Source organism: Pipistrellus hanaki (assembly GCF_964339955.1).
Source record: "Pipistrellus hanaki genome assembly, chromosome: X".
Classification (NCBI taxonomy): domain Eukaryota; kingdom Metazoa; phylum Chordata; class Mammalia; order Chiroptera; family Vespertilionidae; genus Pipistrellus; species Pipistrellus hanaki.
In genome coordinates, this window is record NC_140524.1 from 99,834,464 (window position 1) to 99,852,167 (window position 17,704).

A 17,704-nucleotide genomic window follows, 5' to 3' on the forward strand; every position below is an offset into this window, starting at 1 on the left:
GTTTTGCATTTACTGGTAAGTTATAAATAACAAAGCAATCTGACCTGAGAGATGAAGGGCCAGGCCTGGCAGAGGCAGTGGAGCGCTGCCAGCCGCGGGCTTCCTGGCTGGTCCTTGGAAATGGAAATGGGGAATGAAAGGAGCCTCTGATCCCAGGAAGGGCTGGGGAAGAGACAGAGCTGCCATTGTACCACGTTTTGATTTGAAAGAAGTGACATGGACAAAAGGAGAGTGATGTGGGAAAATCCATGAAGAGAGCCTTTCTGCATTCAGGTATAACAACCGCTGTTTGTGCCGAGTGCAGAGCTACTCCTCATAACCATGGCAACCAGGACCCAGGCTATCCTTGCATGGGGCAGAGTTTCTGTGCTGTTTGTTATTTCTTCTTTTTTAAAAAAATATATATATTTTATTGATATTTTACAGAGAGGAAGGGAGAGAGATAGAGAGCTAGAAACGTCGATGAGAAACATCAACCAGCTGCCTCCTGCACACCCCCCACCGGGGATGTGCCCGCAACCAATATATTATACATGCCCCTGACCGGAATCGAACCTGGGACCTTTCAGTCTGCAGACCGACGCTCTACCACTGAGCCAAACCGGTTTCGGCTGTTTGTTATTTCTTATTATGGGCCATAAGTAGGGAAGTTGGGGTTGGTTGTATTTTATGAAGCATCCATTTGCAATATTGCCAATGTATGGGCGGAAAAAAAATCATTTTTCTTCTACCCGTCCAGATTCCTGGCTGGGACTCTACAACAAAAGACAAATTAACAAGAGGAAAGCGTACACATTTATGGAGCATAAGTTTTACATGACACAGTAGCTTTTATAAGGAAATAAATACTCAAACAGTTCAACAGGAGTGTTTTTCTACTTGGTTTGATGAAGAGTGGAAAGTCATGAGAAAATGTGATAGAACAAGGGTTATGAGTCAATGGTAGTGATCTGAGGGAAACTAGTGCGGCCTGTTCATTCTGGTTCGTCTCATCATGTTTCCATCTGTAGACATAGAATGGTCTTTTCCTTGGGTGTGGGGTGGGCACCTCTCACTTGTGGGTCCTATGACCTGCCTCCGGGGAGAATGGGGAGATCAGAGAGTCCTTCCTGCACCTGCCATTTCTCGAATTCCTTCAGCTTAAACTATTTTGGGCTAGCATGTCCTGAGCCCCATTATCAAGGACTTTGTCAACCATACAGGATACAGGGAGAGCTGTCTTTGTGTCCTTGTGTTTGAAGCCAGGTATATGAAATGTGGACCACTGGTATGGCCACTCAACTGGTGTGCCTGCATCCACCCTTGCTTTTCTCCCCATTTAACTTAGCACAGAAGCCACAGGGATCCTTCCGAAAGGTCATTCACATCTTATCACCACCAACTCCTTAGTTTCCATGGCTTCCCTTCAAGCTTGGAAAAACCCCAAAGTCCTTATCATGACCGAGTCCTTATCATGAATTTGATGGCCCTTAACTGTACCTTTCCCCCTCTCCCTGTGACAACGCCTCAGACTGTGGACCCTTGCTGTGCCTCATCTTTGACAGGCACCTTCCAGTCTTAGGTCCTTTTCCAATAAAAATGACTTTAAATAAATGATCCTTTACCCCACAAGCTGTTTAAAGAAACAAAAAACACCTTTGCCCTGGCCAGTTTGGCTCAGTGGATAGAGTGCAGCCTGCAGACCAAAGGGTCCCAGGTAGGGTTCCAGTCAAGGGCACATACCTTGGTTGTAGGCTTCTCCCCAGTTCTGACCCTGGTTGGGACTCATGCAGGAGGCAACCAATTGACATGTTTCTCCTATGCTTCTCTCTTTCTCTCTCTCTTCCAATCTCCCTAAAAATCAATGGGAAAATAGCCTCTGGTGAGGATCAATAAAAACAAACACATTTAAAAAACCAACACCTCTATTTTCAGGGAATAAGATATAGGATGTGAAAAAATGCTAACCTATGCTTAGAAAACATAATGCTATTTAAAGCAAAAACCCAGATTACTATTTTCCCTACTCCAGTTGCAAAAGTCACTAACACAGTTAATACAAAATGGGGAAGACTAGCCAGATTTTTATGTCTTGGAGAGTAAAGGAATTTCCATTTCAGGTGTTTTTGTCTGCAAATTGAGGTTGCAAAATTCCAGTATAAATAAAAACTACCCACAAAAAAAATCCCCAAACCCCAAACACACACACTAAAAACAAACCCTAACCAAAAAGCAGAGTGCCACGAACTAATCACACTTGGGTTACACGTTCTGTGCTCTTTCATACCCACTGAATAATCTTTCAGACCATTCCAAGTCACATGAAACCACGCTTTGTGAAACTTGAAGTTTGAGGTGACTTTGCAAGTTTCTCTTTAAAAGCCTAATATGCCACATCACAATAAGCAATTCTGGGAAGTCACAGGGAAAAAAGGGACCAAAACAGAATTCACACTCGATGGTTTCAAGCGATTTCTTCAAAACCATTTGAAACACAAAGGTATTTTAGTGCTGAGCACCTTTGGGGGAATTCTGTCTGTGAGGCAGGTAAACTGTACGTGGGCTGCGGCCTTCAGGGTCTGGCAGAGCAAGCTAAACAAGTTAGGAAAAAAGAACTTATGAAAATGTGTAGGTCATCTGGTTGGCAGATAACTCAGCAGTAAACTTGTACTCTTTTTTTATTTTTCAGAAGTAAACTTGTTGAAGCTATTACAATTAACACTACATGTATATTTATTTTAAAGCATGTTTTATTGCCGAAACCAGTTTGGCTCAGTGGATAGAGCGTCGACCTGTGGACTGAAAGGTCCCCGGTTCGATTCCGGTCAAGGGCATGTACCATGGTTGCGGGCACATCCCCATTAGGGGGTGTGCAAGAGGCAGCTGACCATTGATTCTCTCTCATTGATGTTTCTGTCTATCCCTCTCTCTTCCTCTCTGTAAAAAGCCAATAATATATATATATATTTTTTAAATGAAAGGTCCCAGGTTCTATTCTGATCAAGGGCATGCATCTTGGGCGTGCAATTGGCAGCTTTAATATTTCTCTCTCATCAATGTTTCTAACTCTCTATCCCTCTCCCTTCCTCTCTATAAAAAAATCAATAAAATACATTTTAAAAATAAAGTATGTTTTATTGATTTCAGAGAGAGAGGAAGGGCGAGGGAAAGAGAGAAACATTAGTGATGAGAATCATAGATCGGCTGCCTCCTGCACGCCCCACACTGTGGGGTCGAGCCTGCAACCTGGACACATGCCCTGACCGGGAATCAAACCGTGACCTCCTGGTTCATGGGGTCAGTGCTAAACCATTGAGCCACACCAGCATGGCCTCTATGAATGTTTAAGAGAGAAAAAAATCAGCTGCCACCACACAGAAGGCTGGTTGTGTTTAAACAATTACACCACTTGCTTAAACACTGCTTGCCAGGCCTCAAAGAAGTCCTTTCCTTTTCAATTCATCTTTTAGAGAACTTCTGGGAGAGTCAAAGGCTGAAGCAATGGCCTTCCTCTGACTAACTCCTGTTTTTACGTAAGTAGATGTAGGAGGTGTGCAGGTGGCGGCTGATGGATGCTTCTCTCTCATCAATGTTTCTAACTCTCTATCCCTCTACCTTCCCCTCTGTAAAAAAAAAAAATCAATAATATATATATGTATTTTTAAAAAGATGTGGAACTTCAGACCTAGAGGGGTTCAGAGTATGCCACCCCAGGATATGCCATCCTGATAGAAGGATCATTCTGATCTGAAAGCAAATGAGAAAAAGCAGACACAGGATGAGCTTCCTGCTCTCCCTGAAAGCAGAACAGAAATTCCCCTCACGAATTCTGTACCAGGAAGCGGGTAACAACCTTATCGCTGGAGTCGAGATGGCACTGAGACTACCAAACAAACGACTAAATCACCACTACCTCCCAATAGGTTCTCCTTAGATTTACTTTCCTTTGTCTTATCTACAAATTTCTTGTTGTTAAAATGCCATATAAGCCCAAGTTCTAACCATCCTTTTGAGTTCCTAATCACTGAGTTTCTTCTGTATCATGTAGCAAGTGGTAATAAACTGGCTTTCTCAGGTTAATCTGTCTTTTTCAGTCTAATTTGCAGCCTCCCAGGTGCTTGTCTGAAGCATCCATCTTATATAAAAACTGCTGTTTGAAATTTTAACCCTGCTATTTGGCTTCTGTAAATGCTCGCTTGCTTAAATAATAAGGAAAATAAGACTACTCCCACTTCAGAGAGGCCATTACACCTTCCCCAGACAAGGTTATCAGTGCCGGTGCTAGGCCAGGCCTCTGGTTGAGGTCTCAAGGCCCAGCACATACGGGCTCTTTAAGAACTTGCAAAAGGGGCCGGAAATACCCTCTATTTGGGAGACACAGAAGGTAAAAACATATCAATAGGGAAAGTTCCTGCATGTTAGGGCCCAGAATTTGAGAGACATTTTCCTCTGGACCCGCGTATAATAAATGTAACTCCATCTCTCTAAGTATTGCTTGGTTCTTCTCCGGTTTTCTGTAACACTATGTCCTCCCCATACAGACCTAAAACACATGCCCTTGAGAACATGAAGACTCCCTAGCATCAGAAACTACATGTCATGGTTGAAGAGTTTACACACCTGGAGAACTTTGCAAAGAAAAAAACCCCATAACTCCTTCAACGAATCAAGGACTCAAAATAAAACACTGTAGGGTTTTAGGGTAACTTTCATGGCTTAAGGGAGACCTGTAAACTGAGAAAAGAGAGGGGAAAATAACAAAGCTCCAGTTACACAATGTTAGAGCCTAAAGGCACTATTCATTTAGTCCTGCAAATCTGGGAACACATTTCTCAGAAGTCAAAGTAACCTGGCTGGGGCGGCTCAGTTGGTTGGAGCATCGTTTACTGCACAGAAGGGCTGCAGATTTGATGCCTGGTCAGGGCACATACCTGGGTTGTGAGTTTGATGCCTGGTGGTGGTGCATATGGGAGGCAACCGATTGATGTTTCTCTCTCCCTCTACTTTCCTCTCTCTATATAATGCAATGAAAAACATGTTCTTTGGTTGAGGATTAAAAAAAAAAAGTCATATTGAAGCAGTTGCTTACAGTGAATTTGGAGGAAGAAAATATGGGAGCAGCTCGAGTTGGGCTATCTGTGGTGTGTAGCTTGGGCAAGTCACAGCCCCTCTTGGACCTGTTTCATCACCTATAAAGTATACAGAACAACAGTCTTTGCTTAGAGCCGTGAAAGGGTCAAGTGAGAGCCTAGGTATGAGCAGTTCTCAACTCTGACAGCGTCTCAAAATAACTTGAGAAATTAAAAAGGAGCCTGGCCCGTGTGGCTCAGAGGTTGAGCATCATCCCAGGAACCAAGAGGTCACTGGTGCCATTTCCGGTCAGGGCACATGCCTGGGTTGCAGCCTCGATTCCCAGTAGGGGCGTGCAAGAGGCACCCTATTGATGTTTTTCTCTCTCGATCCCTCTCCTTTCTTCTCTCTAAAAATCAATAGAACATATTTAGAAAAAGAAATTAAAAAGGAAATGTTGATACCTGGGTTGCTGCCCACAGATTCAAATGTGATTGTTCTAGAGCCGTGGTCAGCAAACTTCGGCTTGTGAGCCACATGTGGCTCTTTGGCCCCTTGAGTGTGGCTCTTCCACAAAATACCACAGCCTGGGTGAGTCTATTTTGAAGAAGTGGCATCAGAAGTTTCAGTTTTAAAAAATGTGGCTCTCCAAAGAAATTTCAATCGTTGTCCTGCTGATATTTGGCTCTGTTGACTATTGAGTTTGCCAACCACTGGTCTAGGGTTGGCTCTTAGCTTCGGTGGAGTTTCAAAGTTCCCCTGTGATTCCAATATGCAGCCACTGTTGATAACTACTGGACTATTGCTCAAGTAGTGCTTCTCAAACTATTTTGGACAGGATCAACTTTTAGTGATAATGGTGTGGACTTCAGCAAACGACTTTCTATTATTTTTTAAAATATATTTTTTATTGATTTCAGAGAGGGCAGGGGAGAGATAGAAACATCAATGATGAGAGAGAATCATTGTTCGGCTGCCTCCTGTATGACCGAGCCTGAAACCTGGACATGTGCCCTGACTGACTTACGGGTTCATAGGTTGATACTAAACTACCGAGCCAGACCAACTGGGCTTCTTAGGATTGTATAGGGTTTTAAAAACAAGCATAAAAGGGTGATATAAATAAAAAGTTTCACTCCAGTTATCTGTTGTTCAGAACCTTTATTTATTTTACTTTAAAAAAATAATTTTATTAATTTTGAGAGAGCCGTGAAAAGGGAGACAAAGGGAGGGAGAGGGAAAGAGACACATCGATGTGAGAGTGAAACATCAATTGGCTGCTTCCTGCATGCATGCCCCCTACCAGGGACAGAGCCACAACCCGGGCAAGTGCCCTGGCAGGGAATCCAAGAAGATGCCCAACCAACTGAATAAAGCTGTTATTTAAAAAGTCATACTTTACTAAAAAATCACACGTGAAAAGGCCCAAAATAGATACACAACATTTTAGACTGGGATTTCCTGAATGGCAAGATTTAGGTGATTTTTGTTTGTCCTCTTACTCTTTCCTGATTTTCATAATCGTCAAGTTATTAGTCTAATATCATTTCCTGGCAAAATCTATATACACTTAGGATATGGGCCAGGCCCAGAGCACTTATTTACAATTACAAGCACACCCAGTTGCTATGGTACCACTGTTCGCCACATTCATTACAGATTACATAGGTCATCATTTGTTCATCTGGGGTTGAATTCCGCACCCAACTCGGGAGGAACAGTGCTCCTCTGTCAATCACAGTGACCTTGCAATTGAACTTCTCACAGCGCCTGCATTTGATTTTCTCCGTCTGGGTGCCCTCCATCACTTGCGGAAGGCAATGCTCCTGGATGCCAGACTCCGTGTACAAAGCTCTCAGCTGTTTCAACTCCTTGCTTGCCATGTCCATGACGGTCATTTCGGCAAACTCCCTTGGCGACATGGTCCCAGAGAGCAAGTCTTGTTGCAAGTGAGAATTTTTGGGGTTCTTCAGATTGGCCACTTTGCTTCTGATACAACTTTTATATCTTTTGAGGTTCTTTGGATACAGGGTGAACACGTGCTCTTCAATCTCTCTTGCAAAGTTCTGCCACAGCTCGGCTTTGGGCTCATCTGTGGAAGAGCTAGCTAAAGCTTCATACAGAAGCTCTGTGCATTTCGTTCTCACGGGCACTGCGGGATGTGGCAACTCACTTGATCTCTGGTCAGTGGATTGAGGGTCGCCACCCTTGCCATGCTCTTCCTTACGTTCCATTTCACTAGGGCTATTTTCAGGCACAATCATTGCAATGGCTTTTGCTATAGCATCTTGGGAAGATGGCAGAGAATCAGAACCGGGGCCTTCCACTGTCTCATCTGGACGTGAGCCATAAGAAAGTCCTGAAGTTTTGGCCTCTCCACCCTCAGGGAAGGATGTGGGGCTGTCCCTGGGTTTGAAAGAAGGTTCCTGATACGCAACTTTCCATTTTGACAGCAGATGCTTGGCTTTCTTCTTCAAAGTCACGTTGGGGCAGCTTTTGAGGACACGGTACACAGCCCTGACCACATCTGTCTGCGGGAGATGCTCCTTGGTCACATGCAGAGTCTCTAGCTCCGTCAGGTGGTTGCCAAGCTCCTCAAAGTTCCCTTCAGACACCAGTTTCTCAATAAGGGAAGCTCTGGCAGCTAGCTGGGCCCAGGCAGACATTTTCACAGCTGCAAAGAAAAGAGAGTTTTCCATTTGTGTTTGCCAATCACAGCTCCCTGATAGTAGCGTGGCACTTTCTGCCAGTGACCTATGTGGTGTTTGCTAAAGGAGTTGGGTAATAAAAATGGGTGTGGCATGTTAGAAAAAGGGATCTGCAGCGTGGCATGGTTTAGTTTAAAAAGTTTGATTTTCAGTTGTTTGTTTTTCTTAAAGCAGCACTGTAAACAGCTTCTGCATGAATGGCTGCGGAAAGATCTGCTATAACTTTCGGCCACCTCTAATTTTACAAATCAGTGAGCTTCCCGAATCAAGATTTGTCACTTCCTGTGCATGGAACCTGGAGGTCATGCTGGGGATGAAATCATGCCAGTGTCAACATCAACAGGGTACGACTGAGCAAGTCTGGAAACTTCTTTCCATATTCAGCTGAATAAGGGAACTACTTGCTCATTTTATAATTTTTTCTTTTTAGAAATTAAAAAAATATTTGTATTGATTTCAGAGAGGAAGGGAGAGTGAGAAAGACAGAAACATCGATGATGAGAATCACTGATTGGCTGCCTCCTGCATGCCCCACACTGGGGGGGTTGAGCCCACAACCTGGGCTTGTGCCCTGACCAGGAATCGAACCGTGACCTCCTGGTTCATAGGTCGACGCTCAACCACTGAGCCATGGCGGCCAGGCTAATTTTATAATCTTTACATGGTACTTTTCTGAATATAACAAAATGAGAAACAGGGAAAAAGATGTCCTAAAGAATCTAAAGAAGTCATGAGCTAGCACAGGTGGGGAGGAAGCCAGAGCCAGGTCTGATGGGCCCCCCTGTGCTGACATCTGAGTCTTCTGAACAACGGGTAAAGGTTTAGACCAGTGTTTGGCAAACTGTGGCTCGGGAGCCACATGCGGCTCTTTGACCCCTTGAGTTTTTAGCAAAGGCCAGCTTAGGAGTACCCTAATTAAGTTAATAACAATATACCTACCTATATAGTTTAAGGTTAAAAAATGTGGCTCTCCAAAGAAATTTCTATCATACTGTTGATATTTGGCTCTGGTGACTAATGAGTTTACCGACCACTGGTTTAGAGTAAGCGATCCATAGGATTTATGACATTGGACTAACTGGTCCTTAGGCTGGAGTTAGGCTCTGTTAACTTTTTTCTTTTCTTTTCTTTCTTTCTTTCTTTTTTTTTTTTTTTTACTTTTATTTATTAATATTATTTTAAAAAATATATTTTATTGATTTTTTACAGAGAGGAAGAGAGAGGGACAGAGAGTTAGAAACATCGATGAGAGAGAAACATCGACCAGCTGCCTCCTGCACACCCCCTACAGGGGATGTGCCCACAACCAGGGTACATGCCCTTGACCGGAATCGAACCTGGGACCTTTCAGTCCGCAGACCTACGCTCTATCCACTGAGCCAAATCGGTTTTGGCTCTTTTTTTTTTTTTTTTTTTTTTTTTTACTTTTAGGTGTAAAAAGTTGCTTGCTGATTATATCTGAGTGAATCTCATCCTGGGCAGGCAAATGTGTACTCTACCTCACCAGTCTATGTTTGTCTCCACATAATGTACACCATCTTGCCTACATGACACTTGTGGATCTACGTAGATCTGCCTATTTGGCTAGATGTGAACATAAGCACCTTGAAGGCAGGGACCCTGTCTTTTAAAAAATTCATGGACTCCTCCCTGACTGGTTTGGCTCAGTGGATAGAGTGTCGGCCCACAGACTAAAGGGCCTCAGTTCAATTCCGGTCAAGGGCATGTACCTTGGTTGCAGGCTCAATCCCCAGTAGGGGGCATGCAGGAGGCAGCTGATAGAGTTAGAAACATTGATGAGAGAGAAACACCTATCTCTCTCCCTTCCTCTCTGTAAGAACAAATCAATAAAAAAATTCATGGATTACTATTTTATAGCAATTGGTATTAAATGACCATCACTGAACATACACAGACTAATAACACTGAAGCGATTACAGAGAATGAATGTAGTCTTCCTAGAAACCATCTGACAAGTGCTGTGACATGTAATGTCCTTTTGGACAGCAAATCTACTTCTATAAATTACTTTAAGGAAATGAGAGATGTGGAGGCTGGATATCTAATAATTTTCTTCAAACTAAGCAACGAGAAGGTCCCAAATGGTTAAATATGAATGTTCATTGCAGCATCCTACACAATAAAAGCCTAATATGCAAATTGTCCCCTCGACCAGGAGTTTGACCAGAGCGTGGGGCCAGCCCACCAACCACCAGCAGATCCCCCGCCCCTGCTGGCTCTGGCCATGATTGGACCCCCTGATCAGGCAGGACCAACTGGTCAACCACAGGAAGGGAGGCCTCAGCCAGCAGCCAGCAGTCGCTAGGGACCCTACCTGTGCACGAATTCCATGCACTGGGCCTCTAGTGATTCATAACAAAGAGTAGGAACAACCCAAATGTCCATCAACTGATGGATGAATACACAAAATGTAGTACATCCATATAATGGAATTATATTTGGCAATACAAAGAAATGAGATTCTGCCTGGCTGGTATGGCTCACTGGTTGAGCGTCCACCTATGAACCAGAAGGTTACAGTTCAAATCCTGGTCAGGGCACATGCTCAGGTTGTGAGCTCAATTCCCAGTGTGGAATGTGCAGGAGGCTGCCAATCAATGATTTTCTGTTACAATTGTTGTTTCTCTGTCTCTGTCTCCATCTCTCTCTCACTTCCTCTCTGAAATCAATAAAAATATATGAAAAAGAAATGAGATTCTGATACACACTACAATATGGATGACCCTTGAAAACACTACGCTGTTAAAGGCACAGAGGACCACATCTTGTATGGTTCCATTTGTACGAAATGTCCAGAATAGACAAATTCATAGAGACACAAAGGAAACTGGTGGTTGGCTAGAGCTGGGGGCTGGGGGCAACAGTGGGTGGAATGAGAAGGGGAGTGGCTGTTAATGGTATTTTTCTTGGGGTAGGTGGAAAAATCTTCTCTAAAGGTGATTGTGGTGACAAAGTTGTGCAACCGTCTATATACTAAAACCCACACATATCATTATAATTAACCTTCTTAACCCATTTCAAGTGGTGAGTTCAGTAATGTTGAGTACATCCTGTGTTGTGCAACCAACCTCTAGAATGCTTTTCATCTTGTACACTGAGGTGTATATGCCAAATAGGGAAATTGTACATAAATTATATCTGAATAAAGCTGTTATTTAAAAACAACATATAGACTCTGAACCAAATTTTACTTAAAACTCACATGTGAAAAGGCTGAAAATATATACACAAAATTTTAGACTGGGATTTTCTCAAAGGCAAGATTTAGGTGATTTTGTTTGTTCTCTTCCTCTTTTCGTGTTTTCTATGACGACTATGTATTATTTTCATAATCACAAAAGTTATTAGTCAAATATAATTTCACGATAAACTCTCTATACATTTAAGATATGTGTCTAGCCCTGTTGGGGTGGCTCAGTGGTTGAGTGTCGACCTATGAACCAGGAGGTTACGGTTAGATCCCTGGTCAGGGCACATGCCTGGGTTTCAGGCTCTATTCCCCAATAGGGGTGTGCAGGAGGCAACCAATCAATGATTCTCTCTCATCATGGATGTTTCTATCTCTCTCTCCCTCTCCCTTTCTCTCTGAAATCAATAAATAAATATATTTTGAAAAATATTTTAAAAATATATATGTGTCTACTGAAAATTGGCCATGTAAGTGGGCCAACCAACCTTCCCTCTGGAATTGGAATACTTTGAAGATGCTCCATCAACATGGCTTTGCATTCAGATTAGCATTCATAGTTTCCTCAGGAGTCTACCCTGATCCTAACAGTTGACTCTCCCCTCAAACTTTACCACCAAATATAAGAATTAAGTACCCTTTAAAACATTAAGTACTCTTGCCCACAACTATGAGGTTCCTTCTGGTGTTTCCCTGTTCAAGATTCCCGAGTCTTGCATTTTTACCACCAGAATGTAGACAACCTTGGCAGTTTTGTGTGTGTGTTTTTTCCCCCCAGTCATTTAATAGTCATGAAATGGGCCATCAATTTAGGATCTTAAGTGCCTATTTTTCTAATTACCCATTCAATACTTCACGGCCACTACTTTTCCTTTTTTAAGATTCCACTTTCCCCAAAAGCAAGGGCTCAGTAAACAAATAACAGGCAATACAGCTCAGAAAAATAAAAAATACACACCCTCAATTGTTGGATATTTGTCTCAAAACTGTCCGCCTGACACCTTGGGATCTGGAGGAAGTCAAGCAGCCACGTCATGATGATGAGGTCTCAAGCCCTCCCCCACTTGCTGGAAAGTTTCCTAAGCAAGAAGAAATATTCATCCTGCCTGCCTTCTATATTCACTCTATATGCATGAACACCAAAGAAATCAGGATGGAAATTAGCTGGAGGTTAGCAAGGTGGTTAATAAGAGACAGGTCTACAGTGCCCTCATGGCAATTAGGTAATATTTAACTCAGGTCAGAATTTCTCAACAAAGGGTCAGAATCTCAAGGAGACTCTCAAGGGGAATTCAACTGCAGCTTCAGGGCATCAGTGCCATGAGAGCATAGTCTGGCATCCCAGCAAAACTTGTCCCTTACTCACATAAACCTACAGAAGTGAATGCATTCATTTGTAGGCACTTTGCTCTTCGTTCCATATGTCTCTCTATTTAGCTCTCCTCCATATTTATTCATTTTCTATTTTTAATTGTGGTAAATTACAGACCACAAAATGTACCATCTTAACCCGTTTAGAGTTTCCAGTTCAGAGGTGTTAAGTGCATTCAGTGTTGTATTATACAACCAACCTCCGGAACCTTTTCTTCATCTTGCAAAACAAACTCTGTGCCCTTAAACACTAACTCCCCATTCCTTTCTCTCCCCCTTCCCTGCAGCTCTGGGAAACCATCATTCTACTTCCTATATCTAGGAATTTCACTACTTTATATACCTCATATAAGGTGAATCATACAGTATTTGTCTTTTTATGACTGGCTTATTTCACTTAGCATAATATCATCAAGGTTGATCCATGTTGCAGCATGTGCCAGGATTTCTTTCCTTTTTAAGGCTGAAAAATATTCCATTGAGTACAGAGGCCACATTTTGCTTAGCCATTTATTTACTGATAGATACTTGGGTTGCCTCCACCTTTTGGCTCTTGTGAATAGAGATGCTATGAACACAGGGGGGTACAAATACCTATTCGAGGCCCTGCTTTCAATTCTTTGGGTGTATACCCAGAATTGGAATTGCTGGATCACCTGGTAATTCTATTTTTAATTTTTCAAGGATCTGCCATACTGTTTTCCATTCTCCATTTTTTTTAAATGTATTTTTTATTGATTTCAGAGAGGAAGACAGAGGGTAAGAGAGACAGAAACATAAATAATGAGAGAGAATCATTGATCTGCTGCCTCCTCTTGGCCCTCTACTAGGGTTCCAGACTGCAGCCTGGGCATGTGCCCCTGACTGGAATCGACCCTGGAACCCTTCAGTCCGAAGGCTGACACTCTATCTACTGAGCCAAACTGGCTAGGGTTCTCCATCTTTTTAACAATATTTAAATCCTGTCAAACTTTCTACTCCCCCGATTCCCCCTCCCCCAGACAATCAGGTGAATATAAAGCACTTATTACCCTAGGGCCATGGTCAGCAAACTGCAGCTCACAAGCCGTATGCGGCTCTTTGGCCCCTTGAGTGTGGCTCTTCCACAAAATACCATGGCCTGGGTGAGTCTATTTTGAAGTGGCGTTAGAAGAAGTTTAAGTTTAAAACATTTGGCTCTCAAGAGAAATTTCAATCGTCGTACTGTTGCTATTTGGCTCTGTTGACTAATGAATTTGCCGAACACTGGTCTTAGGTGACCCTGTGGGTCGCGACTTAACGATGGTCTTAGGCTCTACAGTTGCGACCCACAGGTTGAGAACCGCTGCTGTAGAGCCTAAGACCATCGGAAAACACATATTTACATTACTATTCATAACAGTAGCAAAATGACAGTTATAAAGTAGCAACGAAAACAATTTTATGGTTGGGGTCACCATAACGGGAGGAGCTGTATAAAGCAGCGTTTTTCAACCGCTGTTTCGCGGCACACTAGTGTGCCGCGAGATGTTGCCTGGTGTGCCGTAGGTGCAGACAAGACAAGAATTTTATAATTTTTCACTATTTTGTTTACTTAATATTTCATAATAAACTAATTATAAAATACTTTCTTTGTGTTTATTTGATTCCTATTCAAGAGAATTACTTTATATATAGTCAATATAGGCACAGAGTTAAATTTTTTAACATTTTCTAATAGTGGTGTGCCTCGTGATTTTTTTCATGAAACAAGTGTGCCTTTGCCCCAAAAAGGTTGAAAAACACTGGTATAAAGGGCCGCGGCATTAGAAAGGTTGAACATATCTTACCAAGATATCCCCTCCTTCTCCCGCTTAGAGCCCCTCAGGGATTCCCTTCTGCTCTCAGGATGGAACCAAGGTCCTTGGCCAGGTTACGAAAACCCCCCTTCTAGCCCCCCTAAGCCCTCCCCGTGCCCAGCTGACCCACCGAAGGACAGCCAGCTTCCCAGCTCCGGGCCTTTGCTCCAGCAGCTCCCTGAGCTTGGCCTGCATCACTCACCATGAGCAGTTCTCAATCCTCACTCAAATCTGAACCATCTGGAGAAAGTCAGCAGCAAACACATCAACGCCAGGCCCTTGTGGGATAGAATGATATCGTAATGAATTAGAATCTCCGAAGGCAGGCCTGGGGATTCTGTCAGCTCTCCAGCGATTCTGATTGAAACCAGAGCTGCCGCCACTGCACAGGCATAACCCCCGCCCGCAGCAGGAACGTCCCAGGGTCGCTGCTATCAACACCCCGTCCTGCTCCTAGACTGAACGCAGGGAAACTCTCTGACTGCGCTTTTTCTAGATGAGCCCCATTAAATCAGGAAATATTGAAAACACCTGCTGGGCACAAAGAATCGAGAACATTCTCTATAAATTACACGTGGTGACAGCCCTGTTTTAGGTGCCAGGGTGCACCCAATTCCCGTATTCATTTTCTCTTACCACGTAGCAGCCGAAGGCAATGCATATTTACTGAGCAATTCCACCTGCCGTTCACTCATGTCATCTCCATCCTCACAATAAGGGATACAGGCTTCTCTCTATCTTACAGATGAGGAAACCTGTTAAAAACATCAGGTATTTGCAGATTTTTTCATGCTGCTTATCACATTAAATTTTCTTTATTGTCTGCCTCCCCTGCAAGACCCTAAGAATGATGTGTTTCACTTCCTGACACACACCGGCCAAACCCCTGGCCAATGCTCAGAATTCCTCAACAAATGCTTTTTGTTACATTCAGGAGGCTCTGACCCCTCTGCTTGTGAGCTTCACTCTTTTCATACAGCTCACCTGCTTGTACCCACGTACCCAGGGCCCCTCAGCTTCTTCCACAAGAGACTAATCTCATCTCAATTTTAGTATAAAAAAATCATTAACAGCCCTAGCTGTTTTGGCTCAGTGGGAAGAACGTTGGCCTGAGGACTTATGGATCCTGGGTTCGATTCTGGTCAGGGGCACATACCTCGGTTGCAGGCTCGAGCCCCTCCCTCTGACTCTTCCCCTTCCCTTCCACTCTCTCTAAAAAATCAATAGGAAAATATCCACAGGTGAAAATTAATAACACGGTTTAAAATGAATGAATGAATGAATAAATAAATAAATAAATAAATAAAATAATCAACAGAATTCTAGTTAAAAACAAAAAGAAACATGGTGTCTACTGCAGGCTAATCAAGTGGGGTCCAGGAGTCAAGCCATGTGGGATAAGGAGGTTCAAGAAGGCACAGTTCCCGGAAGTGAGGTGTGTTGAGCCTGCTGGGTAAGCTTCATGACCATTCTGTGCCTCATTTTCCTCATCTACAAAATGGGGGAAATCCAACATCCTAGGATTAATAAGAGAATTAAACGACATAGTCCTTATAACGTCCTTAGAACTACTGTGTCATACAGTAAGCCTGAGTGCAATTACACAGGACTACAATGAAGAGCTTTACATATAGCTACCGTAATACCAGGCACTGTTCTAGAACAGGGGGTTGGCAAACTTTTTCTTTAAAAGGCCAAACAACAGATATTTTAGGCCTCGCAGGCTGTCCGATCTCAGTATGCACGACTCAAACTCTGCTGCGCTTGCAGCACAAACAACAGCATTGCCAGTGCCTGAATGAATGAGCGTGGCTTTGCTCCAACCAATCTTTTTTCCAAAAGCAGGCAGGCTGGACTCAGCTGCAGGTCCCAGTTTGCTGACCCCTTTCTAGAACATTGCTGTCCAATAGAAACATAATGCAAGCCACAGATAGGATTTAAAATTGTCTAGCAGCCATGTTAAACAGACAGGTGAGCCCAGCTGGCGTTGCTCAGTGATTGAGCATCGGCCTATGAACCCGGAGGTCACGGCACATGCCTGGTTACAGGCTGGGTCCTTGCAATGTGGGGCTTGAGGGAGGCAGCTGATCAATTATTATCTCTCATCATCGATGTTTCTAGCTCTCTCTCCCTCTCCCTTCCTCTCTAAAATCAATAATAATTAAAAAACCCCAGACAGGTGAAATGAATAATACATTTTACTTAACCCAGTTTATCCAAAAATACTGCTACTTTAACATGTGATGTTAAAAAAACGATTGAGCTACTTTATATTTTTCATACTAATTCTCAAAAACTTCGCTGTTTTATATTTACTGCAGAACTCAATTCAGACCAGGCACATTTCAAGTACTCAATTGCCTATGTAGCTGGTGGCTACCATGTTGGATATCAGTTCTAAAACATATGCTAATACAGATAATGCTTAGATACACACCTACACCTCTAGTTTCTGAATACATACCAAAAACAGATGTATACAACGCCAGGAAGAGTATGCATATAAGAGCTTGCCATTGGTAACTACAGTAGGTGCAGGTGCACGCATTTGGCCTAAGCCCCAAAGAGTGAAAGGCCAGAGAAAATTTTCCAAAAGTTTACAGATTAGCAGTAACTTAGATCTGCTGAGAACTTTAGATCTAAGATTTCATCCAGCTACACAGGGAGCCCCTTCCTAGGGAGAGACATGCCCAATGTCCTTGGGGGCTTCTTGGTTTCTGAACTGTCAGTACTGCGCTAGGGGCCTCCCCAGCAAAGGTGCAGGGCCAGTGAATGAATGGAAGGGACCACCCAAGGGCCGGCTCTGGCCCGGGTTAGGATTCCAGCGGGTGGGGTGCAACGACAAGCAAAGCCTGCAGCAAACCGTTCTGGGGTGACAGCCTGGCACCCAACGCAAGCAGGGGCGGCCCCGAGGGATCTGCCACCCCGGGGGCGGAGGGGACAAAGGAACGTGCGGGCCTGCCCCGCCCGCGCACCCGGACTCCCCGGGCGTGGCTCACCCTGAAGAGCCGGCTGAGCGCGGAGCCCTCCGTGGCCTCCGAGTCTAAAGTGAACTTCCGGTTCCCAGGGCGGGGCCACCGAGGTTCAGCCAATCAAAGCCCGAGGACTGGAAAACACAGCCCGGAGTCAGCGCTTGCGTACTAGGGAAATGGCGCCTGCGCACAGCGATCAGCGGCCCGGGCGGGTAGGAGGCGGCTGGCCCAGGGCCAACAGTGCAGCGTGGGGCCCGGGTTGGAAAAACGAGTGCGGGTATTGCTTTTCAGCAGCAATTTGTGGAACTACCCTGCAATGTTCCATTGCTGCTTCCAGTCAAGACAGTGCTCAGCTAAATATCGATTTAATTTAAAACTTTGGACAAAATGTTAATTACCCATTTAACGCAGAGATGAATTCCAGGAGTATTTAATGCACCCCTAGCATGCACCAGCTAATGCGAAAGGAGTAGACGTTCATTATGTAGCCATGACCATCCCGCACATATCCCTGTGCACATCTTCCCTGCAAAGGTTCAATAAAACCAAAGCGATGGCACAACTAGAGAATGTGGCTCC

General features: G+C 43.8%; 1 protein-coding gene across 11 annotated transcripts; it reads right to left on the reverse strand.

Annotated features, from left to right (window-relative positions):
* Window positions 1-5,851: 5,851 nt before the first annotated feature.
* TCEANC (transcription elongation factor A N-terminal and central domain containing) lies at window positions 5,852-17,218 on the reverse strand. 11 transcript variants are annotated; one of them, XM_084869883.1, is made up of 6 exons: window positions 17,153-17,211; window positions 15,310-15,644; window positions 14,790-14,908; window positions 14,379-14,431; window positions 11,924-12,044; window positions 5,852-7,723 (listed from the first exon to the last, which is right to left on the reverse strand). In XM_084869883.1, the coding sequence occupies exon 6, from the start codon at window positions 7,713-7,715 to the stop codon at window positions 6,657-6,659; it is 1,059 nt and encodes a 352-aa protein (XP_084726009.1). In that variant the 5' UTR covers window positions 7,716-7,723; window positions 11,924-12,044; window positions 14,379-14,431; window positions 14,790-14,908; window positions 15,310-15,644; window positions 17,153-17,211; the 3' UTR covers window positions 5,852-6,656. The 11 variants fall into 11 exon arrangements, with proteins under 11 accessions (XP_084726009.1, XP_084726007.1, XP_084726008.1 ...); XM_084869881.1 differs by having other exon boundaries at window positions 11,924-11,974; window positions 14,356-14,431; XM_084869882.1 differs by lacking the exon at window positions 11,924-12,044.
* Window positions 17,219-17,704: the final 486 nt, after the last annotated feature.

What these genes read in the sequence shown, in the direction of transcription:
- TCEANC (XM_084869874.1), bottom strand. Translation starts at nt 7,715, where the DNA reads ATGTCTGCCTGGGCCCAGCTAGCTGCCAGAGCTTCCCTTATTGAGAAA.